Raw genomic sequence first — 19,794 nt, 5'->3', positions numbered from 1 at the left:
TTTTAAAGCATAGGTTAAGTTTATTTCCACTGATTCATCTCAGAGCTACTTTTCTCACCTGCTTAATTTGTCTGGCTTGCCCTCCTGCCTTTCAGTTCACAAAAATGTTCCCTTGCCCCTTAAATGGGACCTTTCTACATATCCAGTATGCTTCTTTTCTTGGTACTGTCTCTTGAAAACCTACATTTCTCAAGAAGCCCATTTTCCCACAGAGGGCAGATTCCTGCAACCCACTGTTTTATCACAAGACTTTTCATCTTAAGGCTTTCATCTCGAGAAAAATTCATCAGGTTGCATGTGTAGTTTTCTGTTCAGGGCATGTGAACTTTCACTTAGCTGCCTTCAACTCCAGCTAGAGTCCTGCTATTACTGGGGTGAGGCAAACGGCAGAAAAGAAAGGAACATCAAAAGATAAGGGGGTAGAACAACTCAAAAGTTGTTCTAGTAGAAAGTTTTCTAGTAGGAAAAATTCTTATGATTTACTGTATTCTTAACAGAAAAAGGAAGCCAGAAAGCACAGACTGTGGTCTCAGATTTGGCAAAACTCCGAGTTAATCTAGGTTAAGTGGAATGGAGAAGGGAGGAGCATGGTATTTCCTAGGCACAATGCTATACAGTTTCTAATAAAATGCTCTTCGTAATTTATATCCCCTTGCTTCAGAAACTTCCTACTAATGAGAACCTGAAAATGCTAACCTGCTTGGATCCCCATAATTATGCCCCTTTCTTTGCTACACTTAAATATGCTGTGCAGCAGTACAGCGTGAAACATGGAGTGGAGCGCTTTGGTTTAGCACTTCACTTTTTTTACATGATTTTCCACTACTTGCTCAGTGATGGTTTCATCTTCTTCGATACTTTTTTTAACCTTCTGGCCCACCAGATCGAAGATGGATTCCGGGGGAAATCCCTTTGGCTCTCCCACCTTCACGGTCAGCATGTCAAGTGTCAGGACGGCACCTTCAGGAATTGCCACTTTCGCCACAACAGACTTCCCCAGCTACAGGAGAGGGGCGGGGAAAAAAAGTTTTAAGTCAAACACATTGCTAGGCTTAGTATACGAAAAAAAAGGATAAAAAATATTCTGCAGTTATTTGGGAACAGGTTGTGCCCTCTGCATTGCTTATTCCAAATGAAGGCTGAGTTAGCCATGGACACCTTCACACTGTAACTGGGCTGCTGGGAACATCCAGATCCTTTCTGAAACTGGATGGTGGCTTGCTGGAATGTTCCAAAATCACAATGGAGGGAATCTGATTAGAAGGACTGGTATTTTAGCTTAATGTAAAAGCAGCTCATATACAGTCATAGAGACATATTATTCCCATTAGTGTTACTGAGTACTTGGCACGCGTGAGGCCGCACTCGAATACTGTGTCCAGTTTTGGGCCCCTCACTACAAGAAAAACATTGAGGTGTTGGAGTTGAGTCCACAGAAGGGCAACAAAGCTGGTGAAGCGTCTAAAGATTTATGAAGAGCAGCTGAGGGAGCTGGGGTTGTTCAGTCTGGAGAAAAGGAGGCTCAGGGGGACCTTCCTGCTCTCTACAACTGCCTGAAGGGCAGGTTGTAGCCAGGTGGGGGTCACTCTCTTCTATGAGGCAATTAGAGACAGGACAAGAGGAAATGGCCTCAAGCTGTGCCAGGGGAAGTTTAGATTGGATATTAAGAAAAATTCCTTCACCAAAAGGGTTATCAAGCGCTGAAACAGTTTAGAACAGGGAAGTGGTTGAGTCAACATCCCTGGAGTTATTTAAAACATATGTGGCACTCAGGAACATGGTTTAGTGGTGGACATGGCAGCGTTAGGTTAGCAGTTGGACTCGATGACCTTAACTGTCTTTTCCAACCTAAATCATTCCATATTTCTACTCAACTTATTTAACTACTGGATGATAAACACAGAACTCCATTATACTCAAAACTGCCAACGTAACGCGGTGAGAAATTTTTTGAGTGCAGAGGCAGGAACACTACTGCAATAAACAAACAGCAAGCTATTTTTCTGAATACAGATTATTAGCTGTAGGTCTAAACGAGCTGCAGGTTTACATGAATCAAAAGCAAAAGTTACCTTTTCATTGCAAGCCATTTCACAGGGCAAGAGTTGTTTGACTGGAGAACCCATTGCTTTTTCCACAGTACGGATGGCTCTCACCAGCTCCGCCAGTTCGTCTGGCTCCAGAGATGCCTGGTGGTCGCTTCCTTTCCATGTTTTGTCAAGGGTCACGTGGCGCTCCACTACTTTAGCACCCATAGCAACAGCTGCCACTGAAATGGCTATGCCAGTTTCATGTCCCGAATAGCCAATGGGGATATCAGGAAAAGCTGACTGATACGCCTTGAATCACGACAGAGTTGGTCTTAATTACCAAGGTAGCAATTTCAAAGACAAAGCAAACTTAACAGTGATAACTGCAATAAGAACCCAAGGGCAATTATTGTGGCACAAAACAAGCAGTTGGTTATTCTGAGAATGCATTTTTTTACATTCAGCAAGTCACACTTCATTACCAATTGCCACGTTCCCAATTTCACTAACATTATCAATACTAACAAGAGAAAGCAGGTATGTTCTTTTCTACCACTTAATGTTTTTCCTTTTAATTCAGTTATATTATTCCAGGTCTTCAAAGCCTACATCACTGTAACAGTAACAGAGTAGCATTCTATTTTCACACAAGAACCCAGTGGACTGGTAAAACTTAACCTACATCCAAAGCAGATTTCTTCAACTCTGTATTTCAATTCTGAAGCAATATTTTAATCCATACATAGGGGACAGTCACCCAGTCCTAAAGGCAATTAAATGCAGCCATGTCACATTCTGCTAAAAATAACATACTACATGTGCATAAATCTAAGCTGGTGCTTGAACACTGGCCAGTTTGGGAAAACTTCCTTATACCATTATTAGGCATATCCAAGTAATATTTCCAGTGAAGGGAACTATACCAGGGTCTAATCGATTTTCTTCTCTACTCTGATACTCACATGAAGCTTTTTGACCAAAAGTTGCTGGTCTAGCTCCCTATTTAGAGTTACGTTCTCACTTCCATGCACTTTCTTAACAGTACATAATTTTTCTTTGCATTATAAAGCACAGGGTTAACCTGTTAACCAAATGTTGTATTTTCCTCTGTTGAGCTGTGAATACTCCAGTAACATCCTTTATCATATTCCCCAAAGATGAGTTTTGCTAAAAAAAAAGGATCTTTTGGGTGTTTTTAGTTCAACACTTGCATGAATTAGAGGAACACGATACACCTTCTAACTTCTCAGAAGCAAATTCCAGCATGGCAAAGATCTGGAAATGTATCTCAGCAGAAGTGCACGGCCCTTCTCTGCTACCCTACGCACGGGTTACTCACTGACCGATATAACACGGAGATTGACATCCTCTGGCTGAAGTGGGTAAGCACTGGTGCACTGCAGGAAGCAGAAGTTTGGATTGATGGGCTTCACAATCTGATAAACCTGCTGCATTGTGTTCATGGACTGCATGCCGCTGGAAATCACCATTGGGCGACCTAGCCATTAGAAAATGCACAAAAATTTTGCCGTAGGCCTGCAAGAAAGCTACACAGGATTAAATTAAGCTCTTGTAGTGAATTAATCCAGTAAAACTAGAAAAGAATGCTGGGTGAACTTTTTTTTTTCCAAGCCTGAGGTTGAGTTTCTTCTACAGGAACTTCAGATTTTTTCCCAAAAATCAACTGGATGAAAGATCTAATAACTGATACTAATACTGAGACACAGTGATGTTTACCAAGATGGCTCAAAGAAAATGCTTACCTTTCTTTGCAGTCTTTTCCAAATATGGAAAATTATTTGTATCTCCTGATCCTACTTTGAAAAATGGAACATCCAGCTCATGAAGAAATTCCACAGCCATCTACAAGGAAAAGAAGTCACTGCATTTTAACACACCAGCTGGATCAAAGGATAAAGGACCACTGTGCCGGGAAATAACCCTTCAGAACAGCAAAACCAAGGCTGAGTTAAACAGGTGGACATTATAGAAATCTCCCCAAAATACACTGCTCCTGAAGTAACATTTGCTATCCTGAGGATATGGGTTTCTGCTTTCCCTCCAGGTGAAAGTATAACTATGGTGCCTTCCTGCATACTTGAACTATTTCTCTACAGGTTTTTGACTGGGATCACGGTCGGAAGGCAGCCTCTTTGGTCTCCCAGCCACAGCTGGTCAGCCAGCTGTAGGAACTGCTGCTTAGTACAGGAGAGTTCCACTGCTCCTCTAACTTAAGGATGAACTTGTGGGCCACAGCGTTCTTGCTTATTTTTTTTTTTTTTTTAGCACTACCAGAGAGAGCAACTACCTGCAGATGAGAGCTTGCCCTTTGAAGGAATGCGTTACAGGCACGCAGGCAGTCTTCCAGCCACACACTTCCTGCAGGTCAGAAATATTAAACCACAGAGAGTTTAAAACTACAGGTAGTTTTCCCAAATGGATCTGCCACACTGAAAAACTGTACGAGCATATTAAATAGGCGCCTGAAAAAAAGAAGCACCCAAAAAGGGAAATACAAAATGGGCTTGCTTCTAGGAGAGATACTAGAAAATAAAATATGCCAAAGAAAAGGCTATCAAGCAGTTTACTCAAATGCTAATTATACTCTGCTTTTGCCTAAAAATAAGTGTGCTATTTTGAAGACAATTCAGGAATTACTGGAGGCTCCCTGAAAACTGGTTTTACATTACTAAGGGCCTTTTAAAAATTAGTATTGTCAAGGAAGAAAATTCTAATTCCAAACCTATTAAAGGCAAGAGATATTTAAATCCTCCATTTCACCTCCAGGGAAAACAATGAAGTGGTTAACTTTGTTCCCCATCAATCACTCACAAACACTTTTAATTTCTTCAGCTCATTCCTTGTTGCAGTTAAATTTACTTAGTGCCAGAGAAAGAGTGCTAATGTCCAGAGGAGAAACTCATTTGGTCTAAATTTTCTATCATCAGTATGATGGATACGCAAATTCTTGTACCTAGGATGTATAACATTAAAATGCATTGTGCATAAAGACAATGAATACATTATATTAAACCCCCACAGATCTAATCTCAGGAGATGGCACAAAATGAAATATAACAGAATAGGCCTCATATCTAAAGCCACTCTTCGTTAGGTAAATATCTCTTGAAAATTGGCAGCTTTTCTGTAGGAGATTCAAGGATCAGGAAGTAATTTCAAGCAACAGGAATGACATTAAAGGGAGTGGTTCAATGAGATCCTGTTTTGTCTCCAGTACACACTGGAACAGAATAGATAAAGAAGTTATTCATAGCCTTTGTATTTACTTCACACATCAGTTCATCGATTTCCCCATATAGTTAACACACAATTTAACCTCTTTGACACAGCTGGAGTTCCAGAGATTATGTTAAATTTACAGAAGTTAACATATTCTTGAGGATTTATGATGTCAATTTATGCAATGTTTTCCTTAAATTCCAAACCCACGTCTTGCAGAAATGCCACCAGAAATCTTAAGAGATGTGTAATGTAATTACTGTTCAAACAAGAGGGCACAAACACGTATCAGTTCTGTTAATTAGTTGATAAGGTCACACACAATGGAGCACAGCAAAGGGAAAGAAGGATCCCAGAGGCAGAAAGGGATCTTAGCTGCTGCATATGAAAGGTGTTCTGTATTGCACTATAGCCTTTAAAACCCAGAGGTTTTAACATCAAAGAAGGAGTGTGGGTTTTTTCTCCCCCCCGCAAAGGCACATGGGTCTTTTAAGGTCCCAGATACAGAAGTCCAAGAATCCTGGGTTCAATTACTCCTTTGTTAAAGGAGTACATGGTTTTCAGCAGGTCTTCTACACATGGAGACATGACAAACAAAACATGGCACCACTCTCTTTTCACAGATCTATTTCTGAATCCATGGCACTGAGCTTTTGCCATACACACAAAACATCTTTTTGTCTATCACGCATCTGAAGAAGTTCTTTATGACATTTGGTGCTTGTACCACCTCAGAAGAGGCACAGCAACTCAAGGATTTTGAGGACAGTAAGTTGATAGCAGCAGTAAGAATGGCCAGAGCACTAGAAAAGATAGCATAAAAAGCCTGAAGGAACTGAAATTGCCTAGACCAGAGATTACAAAAGAGAAGAGGTGCAATAATTTTTGTGCTCAATTACCAGAGAGGAGGTACAAGTGTGAACTTTTACGTCAGATAAGGCAGGACAAAAAATTATGAGGAAGGAGATAACCCTAATATATTAGGAATTCTCTCTGATGCTGAGAGTGAGGCACTGAACAGATCACCATAAATATTAAGTAAATCACATCCTTATCCCATCCTAGATGAGGCTACTTGCAGGAAGCCAGGGACATTGATCTGCTGGCCATATGCAAGAGTGGCTAGCATACCTCTGCTAGGGTCTCTTTCAGTTTGCTTTTCTGTATTTTCTAGGCCACAAAGAAGAGTAAAGCAATCTGTAATCTCTGATCTACACTGAAGTTCAATTGTTACCTGATCTTTCCAGTTTACACATTTCAAATGTGTGTTGCATTTCTTAGTACTGTAACTAACACTACTGAGGTTAAGAAAGGAATCTGGTTTAAATACAGAAGGAAGTTGAAATTCCTGGAGCCAACATACCAGACAACACTGGAGAGCAATCAGATCACACTGACTTGATCTAAACTCTTAAAGCCTTGATTGTTTATGAAGTTCAAACTGAGACCTTGTCTCTAATATTATTTACTGTCTATAAACAGTAGTAGCAGTGCACACAGCAAGTCTTCCAAAGTGTTCAGCCATCTAGTCAACCATGGCAGGTTCACCATACAGGTGAACTGGCAAATTACTCTAGTCCCCTTCTGTAGAAAGTCATCATCCACATATTCTTTTTATGCAAGAACTATTACACCTAATAATACCCAACAGACACAACAGCCAGACTCCCACTGTCATTCCAGTATGGCTTACATACCTCATCCATGCCAGAAGCTGTGAAGAAAATGCCAACCTCCTCTGCATACTTCTTTAGCTCTCTGTATTGGTCATGGCTAAACTCCAAGTGGCGCTTGTGCTCCCCATAGGTCTTTCCCCAGGAGTGTTTTGAGGTGTAGGGCCTTTCTAAGGCTTTCTTGTTGAACTTGTACTCCAGTTCACTCTTCTGGAACTTAGCACAGTCTGCTCCACATTCCTGCAAAAGAAGCTGGTGCACACTGAGTGGCAGTGCAAGAAAAACTGCACTCATCTTGAGTGTGAACACAAGAACTGAGCAACTAATGTGCTTGTTTGCTGTGGAGTTTTCACAGTATCATCACAGCAATCACAGAAATGGTAATGAACACAGAGTGACTGAGGACCTGCAGACATATAAGCCCTTTTACTTCAACACTTAGTAGAGCAGCAGTCTAGAGGGACATCATACTAAACGTACAAAACTGCATAGCCTCTTGCTATGAATGCCACTTATTTGAGAAGCTGATTTCTGTGGTGTTTTATTCCAGCTCAGCTGTCACTTCATAATTTTACATTAAAACAAGACACAGGATTCTGTAGAACAAGGAATTTAAATGTGAAGTTCACAGAATCATCAGTGTTGAAACAGACCTTCAAGATCATCTGGCCCACCCGTCCACCCAGCACTGCAACCCTTGAATCAGCCAGTGCGAGATCCAGATGCCCCGTGAACACCTCCTGGGATAACAATCCATTGGAAGTGACAATGTAAAGATATATCCTCATTACACTATTTTGCAATTACACCACAGTTACAGCTCTGAACACACTGTGCCCTGAGCTGTTCTTCAGTGATGTACTGTCTTCTGTCTAACAGACATAACATCGAATTTCAAAGCAGCCTGGCTGTCTTCCTGGATGGCACAAGCATTACCTGAAAAAAACCCTAATGCAACCAGGTCAAACTGGAGGTTCATCAGAAATAGTTCAGCAGCTGCCCTATTCTTCCCAGATTCCCTCACACCACAGCTGCAGGGCTGTGGATGTCACACAGAATCAATTAGGTTGGAAAAGACCTGAGATCACCGAGTCCAACCGATGGCCGAACACCAACATGTCAACTAGACCATGGCACTGAGTGTAATGTCCAGCCTTTCCTTAAACAGTCCAACCTGTCGTTAAAGGCCTCCAGGGATGGTGACTCCACCATCTCCCTGGGCAGCCCATTCCAGTGTCTCATCACCCCTTCTATGAAGAGTTTCTTCCTATGCCCAATCTAAACCTCCCCTGAGGCTCTGTCCTCTCATCCTGTCGCTGGCTGCCTCGGAGAAGAGGCCGACCCCCACTTGGCCACAGCCTCCTTTCAGGTAGCTGTAGAGAGCGACACAACTCCCCTTTAGAAGATTCCTTTTCTCCAGGTTCTCCCCTTTAAAAGACTCCTTCTCTCCAGGCTAAACCACTCCAGCTCCCTCGGCCGCTCCTCACAGGACAGGCGCTCCCGACCCTTCCCCAAAGTCGAGCGCAAGGGTCTCGCTGCAGACACTCTGCTTCAGGAATGAGCCCTCCCGCGAGTCACCCCGCTCCTCCCGAGCGGCACCACGCCGCGAAGGAGAAGCCGCTCCCCGCGGGCGCGTCCCCCGGCAGCGCCCCGGGGCCCTCGCTCGCCCGCCTCCCCGCGCGCACCTTGGCCATGCGGATCATGCGCTTGGCGATGTCCAGGTCGCCCTGGTGGTTCTGCCCGATCTCGGCGATGATGAAGCACGGCTGGTCGCCGCCGACGCGCCGCCCGGGGCACAGCTCGATCTCCCTCGGCATTGTGACACGCCGACACCGCGACTCGCTGAGACGGCACCGCCTCCGCCGCCCGCCCGCGACTGCGCCGCTGCTCCCCCGCCCGCCGCGACACCCTCCCGGCCGCGGCCAATCAGCGCCGCCGGAGGCGCGGCCGCCTTCCCCATTGGCCAGCGCCTGGCAGGAGGCGGGCGGCAGGGGGCGCCGTGGCGCCGCGGCGGGGCCGGGGCCATGGTGAGGGGCGGGGCCATGGCAGGGCGGGGCCGGGAAGGGGCGGGGCCGAGGCAGAGCCCGGGGCTGGGCTGGGCCGGGCTGTCTGTGCTCCGCTCTTGTCCGGGACCGAGTCCGTGTCTGGGCCAGTGTCCGTGTCTGGGCCAGTGTCCGTGTCTGGGTCAGTGTCCGTGTCTGGGCCAGTGGCCGTGTCTGGGTCAGTGTCCGTGTCTGGGCCAGTGTCCGTGTCTGGGCTAGTGGCCGTGTCTGGGCCAGTGTCTGTGTCTGGGCTAGTGGCCGTCTCTGGGCCAGTGGCCGTGCCCGTGCCCGTTCCCAGGGCCCGCCGCAGATCCCGTGGTCCCGGAGCGCCTGCGGGGGCACCGCCGGTCTCGCCGAAGGAGCGCTCTGGGTGCAGGCAGAACGCCATTTCCCGGGAAACACAAACTAGCTGGGAGCCGCACCTGAGAGACCGTGAAGATGCGTTGGTACAGAGAGGATTTACAAGAAAGACTCAGAATTATAGAGTCACAGAATCGTCAAGATCGGGAGGGACCTTTTAAATCATCCAGGCCAGCACTGCCACTGTGACCCCTAAACCCCTGAGCCACATCGCCGAGCGCCAGATCGGACGCCTCTTGAACACCTCCAGGAGTGGTGGCTCCACCACCTCCCTGGGCAGCCCATTCCAATGCCTGGCCACCCTGACAGGGAAAATTTTTTTCTAACATCTAATCAGAATCTCCCCTGTCTCAGTTTACAGTCATTTCCTCTGCTTCTCTCACTTCTCTCACTTCCCTCTCACTTCTCTCACTCTCTTCTCTGTGGTAGAAGAAACTGGTCTCCACCTCGCTACAATCTCCTTTTGAGGTAGTTGTAGGGATTTGGTTCAGACAAAACTTTCAGTGATACACTGAAATAAATGGGAAAGTGGGTAGTGGCTACTTGACAGGCTGCTGAAGAGCTCCAAGTCTAGGTGTTGGTGTAATAGACTTGATCAAAAAAACCCACAGAAATTAAGAATTAATATTCTGGATATGATGAAGATACGTAGAGAATAGAAATAGAAAACAGAAATAGAAACAGCTTTTATTTCCCCTAGCAGCTGCCAGCTGTGTCTGGTAAGGAGCTCAAATCAACAGTTAGACAATCAAAATCATTGAAGACAGGAAAGTCCCTACAGTCATTTCTGTTGACCATAGCCAGCAATCTCTGATATGACCACAGAACACACAGAGATAGATAATACTGTGCTCCTAGAATGGAAAGGAGACCATGCCAGAGGATTTCAGGTGATCAGAGTGAGGTTAAACTTGGAAATGAGATAGAGAATATCAGGAGGGACTCCAGATACTGGTGATATAAAACATAGGACTGCAGCTGTTTCAACAGTTCTGATGCTGGAAGTCCCAATATTATGGGGGAAGAAAACCCCAAACCACAAGACAACAAACAAAACAAACAAGAAACCCACTCCTACTTTCAGGAAGTGGGGAAGGTGAGAAATTTACCTTTTTTGGTACATATTTTGGAAAGCTTTGTATTTCTGAACAGAGGAGGTTCTGCATTTTTACAATTGGGGTGCTCTTGCTTGCTTTCTCCATTTCTTGCTTTCAAGTGATAGCAATGTATTAATTTTGTAAGAAAACTTACTATGCCAGAGGAAATTGAACAGCAACACTTCGATAACTTGTTTTTATTTTAAAAATCTAGATTCCTAATTGTAAAACTAGAGAAGTATATAACAGATTTATTTGCATCCATCCTGCACAAACACAAAAATACATCAGAAATATCATGAGAAGCCATCAGGGCTATAGTAAGCAAAGGGAATGCAAAACTTGTGGAGGTAGAAAAAGAGGAACATAATTTTCTCCTTAAGGATACCTTCGTGGGCAAGAGGAGAAATATTAATTTAGCAGAGTTATATCTGTTGGTCAAATAAGCCAGGGTAAGGTTTGCTACTTCCAAGGACCTGATTATGTGTATCATAGCCTTGTGTTTTGGTACTTTTAAAAAAATAGCACATTCAGGGATTTAGCCCCTGCATCCACACCTCAGCTAGGCAAGGTGGAGGAGCTGGAGAATCTGACAGACATGTGGACACACTTCTGATCTTTTGGGCCTGTCTGTGAGGTTTTTAGTGGAACTGAAAATCAGTTATTTCAATTGTTATGATTTTGAGGTACATATCTTTTTTTGTTTACTTCTTTCTTGATTGGTTGGTTTGGGTTTTGGGTTTTTTGTGGTTTTTTTTTGGTTGGTTTTGTTTGTTTGTTTGGGTTTTTTGGTTTTGGTTGTTGTTGTTGTTGGAGGGGGGAGAAGCTGAAATGAGTCTCAGGGCCTTATCTACACACAATATTAGCACCACATACTGTCCTTTGCACAACTGCAGTTGCAGTAGTGTGGTAAGTCTTTATGCTGGTATTGGCTGTTTCCTAAGGAGAACTGCATTTTTCTGAGAGACTGCAGCGACTGCTTGAACACAACCAACAGACTCTCAACTGTGTAGTACCATATGAGAGATGGCATAAAAAATTGCCTCAAATTCAAATCAGAAGAGGCTTTGATGAATGGCATACCGTGATGTGTCAGTGCTGAAGTGACACACAGAATGGATGCTGTTTTTTACCAAGCACTGAACTTTGTAAATTATGGTGAGAAGAGGACACTGTATAAATATAATTTTTTTGCTTTGTCTGATTAAGTATTATAGGCAATATAAAATGCGTGTATACATATAAATCCAAACAGTTCTCTAAAAAAAGGTCCATTTGGAGGCTGTCTCATAGACAGGAAAGTTTCACGACTACAGAACTTTTACTAAGCATTTCACCAGGTCATTTACATTGACTACAGTCACAGGTAGATACAAATGCAGGCATAGTTTATTTAGGGGTAGTGAGTGATAGTTACTGAAAGAGATCTGAATAAAATATAATCCCTACAGAAATGGCTGCATTTTGTGTAATGGCTAATATGTACTTTATATTTTCATGAAAATTTTCCAGGGAGAGAGAATAAAAAGTTGGAACTATGTTGCAGGAATTACTAATATACCCCACAATGGGCCGTAACAGTAGAATTTAAGGAATTACATAGGGTTGAGAGCCACACCATAGTCTGTTGAATTTTAAGGTTGTAAGAATTAACTAACCTTTTATTTAAAAACCTCACACTGTTATTTGCCATGTAAAACAATATGCGAGTTTAACCTTAATACAGCATGCATATAAGAGCTGAGAATAGTTATAATGAAGTTTCCCCCAAAAGCTAGCTGATTGCAAGAGCAGTTCATTAAGTGCTTCTTAATTGTGATATTTTAAGCAGGTCTCTAGTGTGTACGTCTCACTCAGTTTTAGTTTACAGTCTAATACACTACCATATGAGAATTTCTCCAACTAAACTACATGGCTTGAGGCTCAAAGCCCCAGCTTGTTCCTTGAAGTTCTTCAGGTGCTTTAGGTTTTTCCTGCACAAATGCTTACCTCCAGCTCCACAGAATAGACACACCCTTTCTTCCTGGGGCAAGTTCCTTGTTTAACCACCAGGTAAAGAAGCAGGGAAAAAAAAAATGCCTCCAGAGCACAAATAATTAACTTCTGGAATAATTTTACAAGGGCAGAATACCATTTTGTCTTTCATAGTCTGAAAATGACAGAAGATTGAGCCCCTGTGCTTTTCTTTATCCTTTATTAAAGCAGTAGTAGTGGAGGTAAGAGGATATGCAGCTATGTATATATATGCTTCTAATGTAAAGTACAAAAGTGAGAAACAAATAATATTAGTACAGAAACTGTGCAACAGTGAGAGAACTATTCCAACCCAGGCAGTTTTATACTACCTAACACTTTCTCGTGGGGGTCTGGCCACACCAATTCCAACACTATATTCTGTGAAACTGTATATTCCCGTGTGATGTCTAAAATCCTGGTTCTGTTGGGAGGTTTGTCTTTTGTTTCAGTGGAAGACTAACACTGAGGATTTTATGGATGTATTTATGCACAATAATAAGAAGCATACATAGAATACAATAGAATACTTCCAGTTGGAAGGGACCAACAACTGTTGTCTAGTGCAATTGCTCCATCATTTCGGGGCTGATCAGTGTGATAGCTGTCACACTGATAGTTATCACACTAACCAAACTGAATTTATGTGCCTTATTTGGGAATTACAAAGCTTGAGACAGGACGTTCATGTAGTTTATGCACTCAGATGCAGACATTTATACAGTCCTGAAGCTTGACTGGCATGATAAAAGACATTTGAAGAGTCACAATCCTTGAAGCAGGTAATGTGCTTGAAGCTTTGACATAGTTTGTAGGAAGAGAATTCCATGGTGACCCAGTGATGACGACCATTTGTCAGCAGCAATTCTTTTCAAATATCAAGATCTAGTCCATTTTAAAATGATTTGAGTTTCTCAGTGGATTTTAAGTCTTTGGTCTCCTTTCCTTGGACTATATACTCTGCAGTGCTGGTGGGTGTTAACTTCCTGTGGCCACACAATTTATTTGGCTCGTTCTGTTGTTTGGCTGCTTCCTTATCCTCTTTGTTATGTCTAAAGCAGTGTTCTCAGCATTTAAGGTTATAACTCTTCAAGAACCATAAGCTGACTGCCACTGAGATGTTTATAGTCTTGTGGTTTCAGTTTTTCAGCCTGTACACACATTTTCAAGGTCTCTGGTATTATGTCACACTTAAACTCCACATCATAACAAAAGGCACCTGGTACCAAGCTTCAGTTTGCACTGTAAATTCACTCAAGGTAATAAAAAAACCAACAGCCCACCAGTTCTTGTAGCCTTGCAGTGGTAGAATTAGGTTTCTTATTAGCAATGACAGTATAATTTTTACTGGGCCACCCAGACAAGGGTGACAGGCAGTATACCTCCTTGTGGTGACAGCAAGGATCTGTTTTCTGCAGATTTTCTCTGTTTCAGCACAGCTTCTGAATTTTAGTTTCCACCCAAGTTCTGACAAGCCAAGATGACCAGCATGCTTCCCTTTCACTCTGTGCAACTTTGAAAGAAGCCTGTGTGTTGTGAATGAGTCTAGATGTGCTAATGGTTCAGTAAATTGCACCAATGGATCAATTCATCCTGTAAGGAGATCTTGGAGAGTTTAAGCTACTGTTTAAATGACTTCCATAGGAAGAAGTGGGAGACTGAGATTGGATAGAATATTTGGAAGGGGTGGCTGGGACGATGTGAGTGAGACAACTATTACTGATAACCAAGGACTAAGTGTTGCAGAGGCGGCAAGGGATTCAGAAGGGAAAGGATATAAGGAGAAAGCAGGGAATAGTGACAGAATGAGGAGTGACACTGGCTGATACTGGGTCAGTGGATGAGTTAGAATGGTGTGAAGCCCAAAATCTGAGGAGACCAAGAAGCTGGACTGAAATTTGGGGGATCGAAGAACTTGAAGGAGACTGGTTTCAGAAGAAATGCTGCTGGAAATAGCAGCTGATGGGACTGAATCACAAAACTCGAAGATTCTTTCCCTAGTGCTGTGAGTAATATGACACAAATGGGACTAGAAATAAGGAGTCTGCATGAGAAAAAGGCAGGGGAAAGACCACAAGGATACAGAACAGATGATGTTAAACATAATCTTTTTTTCCTAAAATATTACATGTGAAGGACTATGATCCATTAGAACATATTCAAAATTGGTAAAGATTTAGAAATTAGTCAGATGCCTACCCTCAGCACATTTCCCCCCTCTTCAGTCTCCCTTCTTCTTTCTCCTCTCTTTCAGGTATTTCTTGTGCTGAAGGAAGAGAGATCTCTGTGTTCCAACAGTCTGTGTATCACAGGGATGCGCTGCTTTGATTTGACATGCACTAGGGCTATGACACAAAGCACATGTTTAGGGCTATAAAGCTCTCAGATGATAAGGGCTGCTAGGTTTAAGATTGTTTTTCAGTCATCATTTTTGCCTCTTTTACCATACTTAATGAACAATCGCTAAAATATTCCCCTTAAGAGCAATTTTGCCCCAGACTGTACAAAATGTAGTGGAGGCGACTCTCCCAGTCTGTATATTCTGGGTTTTAGAAGACAGCAGGGAGACAGTGACTAAGCTTCAGGGAAGAGAAAAGCTGGTCCCTCAATTGACTCAGTTCTGATTCACTGTTTTTGCCACCAAGTTGCTGGATGATACTGGGCTAATCACTAAAACAAGCTGTTCACATCCAATTGCCAAATTGAATTCTTACAGCTGGCTTATTAAAGGCACTATTATTTAGTTTACAGATTTGTTGAATTCTTGCAGCTACAAATGACTAGGAGAAGTGTGCTGAAGTAACACAATAGTTATATAAATACCTGGTCTTTGGCATCTCTGAATTGGGAATAAAAAACCACCATCCACTCCAATCTGATTGTATTTCAGTTCTACTCTGTTGGGGCAGAGGAGAGAGGAGGGTACACTCTGTAAAGTGTGAGGGGGAGGAATAATTCTCTCTCACCTTTTCAAGAGGTGTGTAATAAGTGTAAAAGTAGATTATTATTTTGAAAAGCCTCCACACTCTCGTAAAAGGCACAAAGGGGAGCCATAGGACAGAAGACAATACATCTGTTGTCAGAGTAACAGGTGAAAAGTTTGTGGTGCAGAAAACCTGTGATGCACAAGCCAGTGAGAATAAACAGAATATTTGGTGTCAGGGCCCATGTTCCCAGCAGTCCCATGTCAGCTCAGCTGGGGTCTGTCAGTCCTGCCTCAGTGGTGCCGTAGGAGTAGCAGTCGACAGCTCAGCCTCCTGGCCTGCCTGGCTGACATCACAGCCTGACCCACCTCATTACTACAGTCTGTGGGCTGAGGTCATAGTCAAACCCATTCCCAGCTGCTTTGTGGATGTTAGTCACAAGTTCTCAACAATTTGCTTTCATTCCCATTGTGAGAGGCATATCTTGAATCTGGATCTAGTTTCTTTTCTCCAACAGATCAGAGTCTAGATATGCTGATGCAAGTGTGAGTATGGTGATAGGAGCAAAGAGAACTCCTGACTTTTACTGGGAAAATAAGCATTCCCATGGATGCTTTGATCACTAAGGGAAAAAAAAAGTCAAGTTAATTTATATTATGACAAGGAAGTTGAATAGATGCTTCCTGTGTGTTCAGAATACACCTTCCATATTGAATCCAATCATGCAATTGTTGTTGTCTTTTCCACAGGAAAATGTCCTGAGTGTGTACATCTCCAAAGAAATGTTTTAGATATCAACTTGCAGAAAAAGAAGAGAATAAATTAATGAACATGGTTGTGATATTACCAGATTCCTGCACTATAAATTAGTTGCATCTGATGTGCTCAGTTGGAGACCAGAAGGAGGTCTGTCCTGTATGAAGGCATTGTTTATGCAGATGAAAAATGACTTTAGGAATATTCTCTCAGTCCAAATACTTTCTGACTACACCAGAGAGGAGGGAAATGGGAAAATTCTCGCAGATCCTTCAGAAGTTCTTGACTATCCAGTTTTCCATGTAGTCGAACTACCTTTTAAAATTCTTCTGAAAGTTTCAATTAAATTGGAAAGGTAAAACAAAAAATCCCTCTCAATAAAGATTGGCTTTTCACTTGTACCAAAGACTTCTTCACTTGACTTCCTGTTATAGGTTTGAAAAGAGATGTTGGAATTTTTTTTATTCCCAGTATCAATTACTGGGTAGTGTGCACTGGGTAGGGTACACCCTCACCCTGCTCTTTTTTCTGGGGCGGGGGGAGCCTGGGAAGGTGGGGAGGAGCAGGGTCGCATGTAGAGGGGCACGGGAGTGGGAGAGGGTTCTTTTTAAAACTGGCCAACCCCACACATCAGAGCCTTTTGTTTGTGGGACTTCCTGCCTGTCGCCCCGACGCTCTGATATGTATAAAAACCTGATGGGAGAAAATGAAGAAGAGAAAGACAGGCTCTTTTCAGTAGTGCCCAGTGATAGGACAGCAGCCAGTGGACAGAAATTTAAAAAAGAATAAAAAATTAATCTAAGCACAAGAAAACATTAATTTATTTTTTTGCTGTGAGGGCGCTCGAAACCAGACTGGAGACAGTACTGGGATTCCTGTGTTTTCTGACTCAGCTTGAACAAGCAGGTTGGACTAACCAGCCAAAGCAAATCTGTGATGCACCTGTCACCATTAATGGCTAATTCCTTATAAAAAACTTCTATACTGCATTCTGTTCCCTGGGTTCTTTAGCCCCACTCTGTCCATTCTAAAGGTTCCCAAGACTTTACCTTCGTGATATTGCTTACCCTGTAATTCACGTTGATGCTTCAGAGCTTTTTTTTGATTTTTAAACTTTTATAGATTTTAGAAGCAGATGTGTAGTGAATGTAGATTTTAATGTAGCTGTATTATATCCCTTACCCTGTAGCATAAGGTTTATAGATACCCAACCCTATTATCCCATTTCATATCAATCCCTCTAAAATTCCATTAGCGTGTTTAGTCTTCTTTTCAAGGTAGAATTGTAGAAAAACACCTTAAGGTCTGGACCAGAAGATATCATATAGACACAGCAACCTTCAAGCCCAGAACTTTGGAGGAACTCCAACAACTGTATGTGCTGTGAAGAAGATGAAGATGAGGAAGAAGGGGTCCCAAACTCCCCCAGATTCCTGACAGGGCATGTCAGGTGGCAGAACGGGGCAGAACGGGGGTGGACAAATCTGGGGTTGGATGGACCTTATTTTAAAATCACAGAACCACTGTCTCGAGGAGTGTGCATGGTACATATTCCCTGGGCCTTAGGCCTGAGATTAAAGGACCTGCTCTCATTATCTTATCGTATACACTAAATTGGCCTGGAGTCTTTTTTCTCTGCAGTTTTTTAGGCAACAATATTATTTCAAGTATCTTCACCCCATATTTGCAAACCTCCCTCTTTATGCTACTCTTGTCATATTACTTCCTACTGTTCTCCTCTGACAGTCTGTCCCTCTGCTCTGTTGATCTTTGTGCAGCTCCATGCTTCCCTTAGGCATGGAACAATCTCTATCCTTTGCTTACCCAGATTCTGCTTGAATAGCATGCACACTGTGATGATTAGAGAGACAGCTGTAACAGCAGCAAGAAGTAGCACCACAGCATCACATATTTATTAGTTGTACGTACATTTCTTATTTTATCTACTACTGGATGTTCTTTGGAAAGCAGCCACACCTCTCTGAATGTTTATGTTTAACATTTTGGACGCTACTCCCATCGTCTCCTCATTACTCCATCTAATTAAATTCTCATGGCAGCAAATCAGCATGATAAATTGAAAGCACTGGGGCTTGCTTCACAGAGATGCTTCAAGCCCTTTTGCCTAGCTGGTGACTCAGTGCACTCAAGGAGCTTCTCTCGGGAAACAACTACCTTCCTTCTGGGGATAAGAACTATGTAGATTTAAAGGGCTGGCTTCTCTTGGGTGTTGTAACAATAAGCACATGGCTCCAGTTTGATTGTCTGTACAGGTGACTTGCTCTTTGCTCTTCCAAGGTAGGCAGAGTGGGCAGCTGGCTTATTTAAGCCGCTGATGTCAATATGAGTTATAGACCCTGGCTTAGCTTTAATTCCAGCTCCATCAAAACAAGGTGAACAGCTGCAGCATGAGTCTGCAGTGCAGATGGGCTTGAGCTGAAGGACAGTGAAGTGCAAGCATGTTTTCTTCATGGGCTTTAGTCTTCATAAACCCATTTAGTAGAACTGTTAACTGTAGCTTTATGTGCCCAAGTCACTGTATGTGCAGCGATCTCTACAAATCTGCTTTGAGGGAGCTTCCAGATTGATGTGAAGTGATGTGGAGCAGAGAAATGCTGTTAGATTTATGTGCCTCTCAAAGCAGTTCTTTCTGGCTCCTGTACCTTGCAAAGGAGTAGCAATCCAATGAAGTAGTGACCATCTCTCAGGTATAGGAGTAGTTATAAAATACTAGGTTTTCATATCTGAAAAGCTAAGGGGTTTTCCTAACTTCTGTCTACAGCATGAAAGTCCCTAGCCATCAGCAGGTTGAGGGAACATCTTAATTGATTTCAATGGGACCTGAACCAGATCTTAGTCATTAAGTGCTCTCACATTCTACTTGCCATTGACTGTGGGCTCTTGTGCAATGAGGTCCTAGATAGAGAGATTTCCTGAGATATGATTCATGTCCAGATGTCAGTCATGCAATGCCTTTCTTGTCTGCATACTTACAGACTGTAAGGACTTGCATTTAAATTTTCTGCTCTGGAAACATCTGCTCTACTAATTATTTATTATTTATTATTTATTATGTTGGATCAAGGGTTAGACTTGATGATCTCAGGGGTCTTTTCCAACTCAGTTGATTCTATGATTCTATGATTTCTTAATTTCTTAAATGGACAACATTCTGAGAGAGTCAGTAAAAATCCCACTAGTCTTACAATGATTTCCTAATGTTCGAAGTGCAGAACTGTAAACCCATATTTTCATAAATGCTCAAAAACGTCTTTTAAAACTACGTCTAAAACAGATCTCAGTACATACAGAAATTGGAATTATATGTCATCCTCTTTCAAAGAATGGAGAGAAACAGAACGACCCTGAAACTCTTTTGTAGTCTGACTGCCACTTCATATTTCCACGAGGGTTTATTCATTTAATGTTTCTGTAGTAAAGTCTTCTTCTCAGTGTGACACATCAACAAACCTCTATGGATGAATTGCAAAGAGTTCAGTACTCTTATGTTCTGTACTGGTCTTTAAGCAGTAACACCTGCCTTTAGAAAAGGTAGTATCTTGACTTGTTTTGCAGGGTAAGAAAGAAGGAAAATAATAATAGCTTTCTGTCCTAGTTAGGACAGCTGAGATCAGTTCATCATGGTGGGTGTAACCCAA

General features: G+C 42.6%; 1 protein-coding gene across 1 annotated transcript; it reads right to left on the bottom strand.

Annotated features, from left to right (window-relative positions):
* Window positions 1–8,834, bottom strand: NANS (N-acetylneuraminate synthase). The gene is made up of 6 exons (XM_051777503.1): window positions 8,629–8,834; window positions 6,968–7,183; window positions 3,794–3,893; window positions 3,374–3,528; window positions 2,073–2,339; window positions 1–1,000 (listed from the first exon to the last, which is right to left on the bottom strand). The coding sequence occupies exons 1-6, from the start codon at window positions 8,758–8,760 to the stop codon at window positions 791–793; spliced, it is 1,080 nt and encodes a 359-aa protein (XP_051633463.1). The 5' UTR covers window positions 8,761–8,834; the 3' UTR covers window positions 1–790.
* Window positions 8,835–19,794: the final 10,960 nt, after the last annotated feature.

Source organism: Manacus candei, unplaced genomic scaffold (assembly GCF_025592945.1).
Source record: "Manacus candei isolate 608988 ecotype Guabito, Panama unplaced genomic scaffold, ASM2559294v1 h1tg000010l, whole genome shotgun sequence".
NCBI classification, from domain to species: domain Eukaryota; kingdom Metazoa; phylum Chordata; class Aves; order Passeriformes; family Pipridae; genus Manacus; species Manacus candei.
The sequence above is the reverse complement of the archived record's forward strand: the minus strand, read 5'-3'. Positions and strand labels throughout refer to the sequence as shown.

Coding starts and splice junctions, on each gene's coding strand:
- NANS (XM_051777503.1), bottom strand. CDS start 8,760: ATGCCGAGGGAGATCGAGCTGTGCCCCGGGCGGCGCGTCGGCGGCGAC. Junction 7,184..8,628: donor GCATGATCCGCATGGCCAAG/GTGCGCGCGGGG, acceptor CTTCTTTTGCAG/GAATGTGGAGCAGACTGTGC. Junction 2,340..3,373: donor TCAATCTCCGTGTTATATCG/GTCAGTGAGTAA, acceptor TCGTGATTCAAG/GCGTATCAGTCAGCTTTTCC.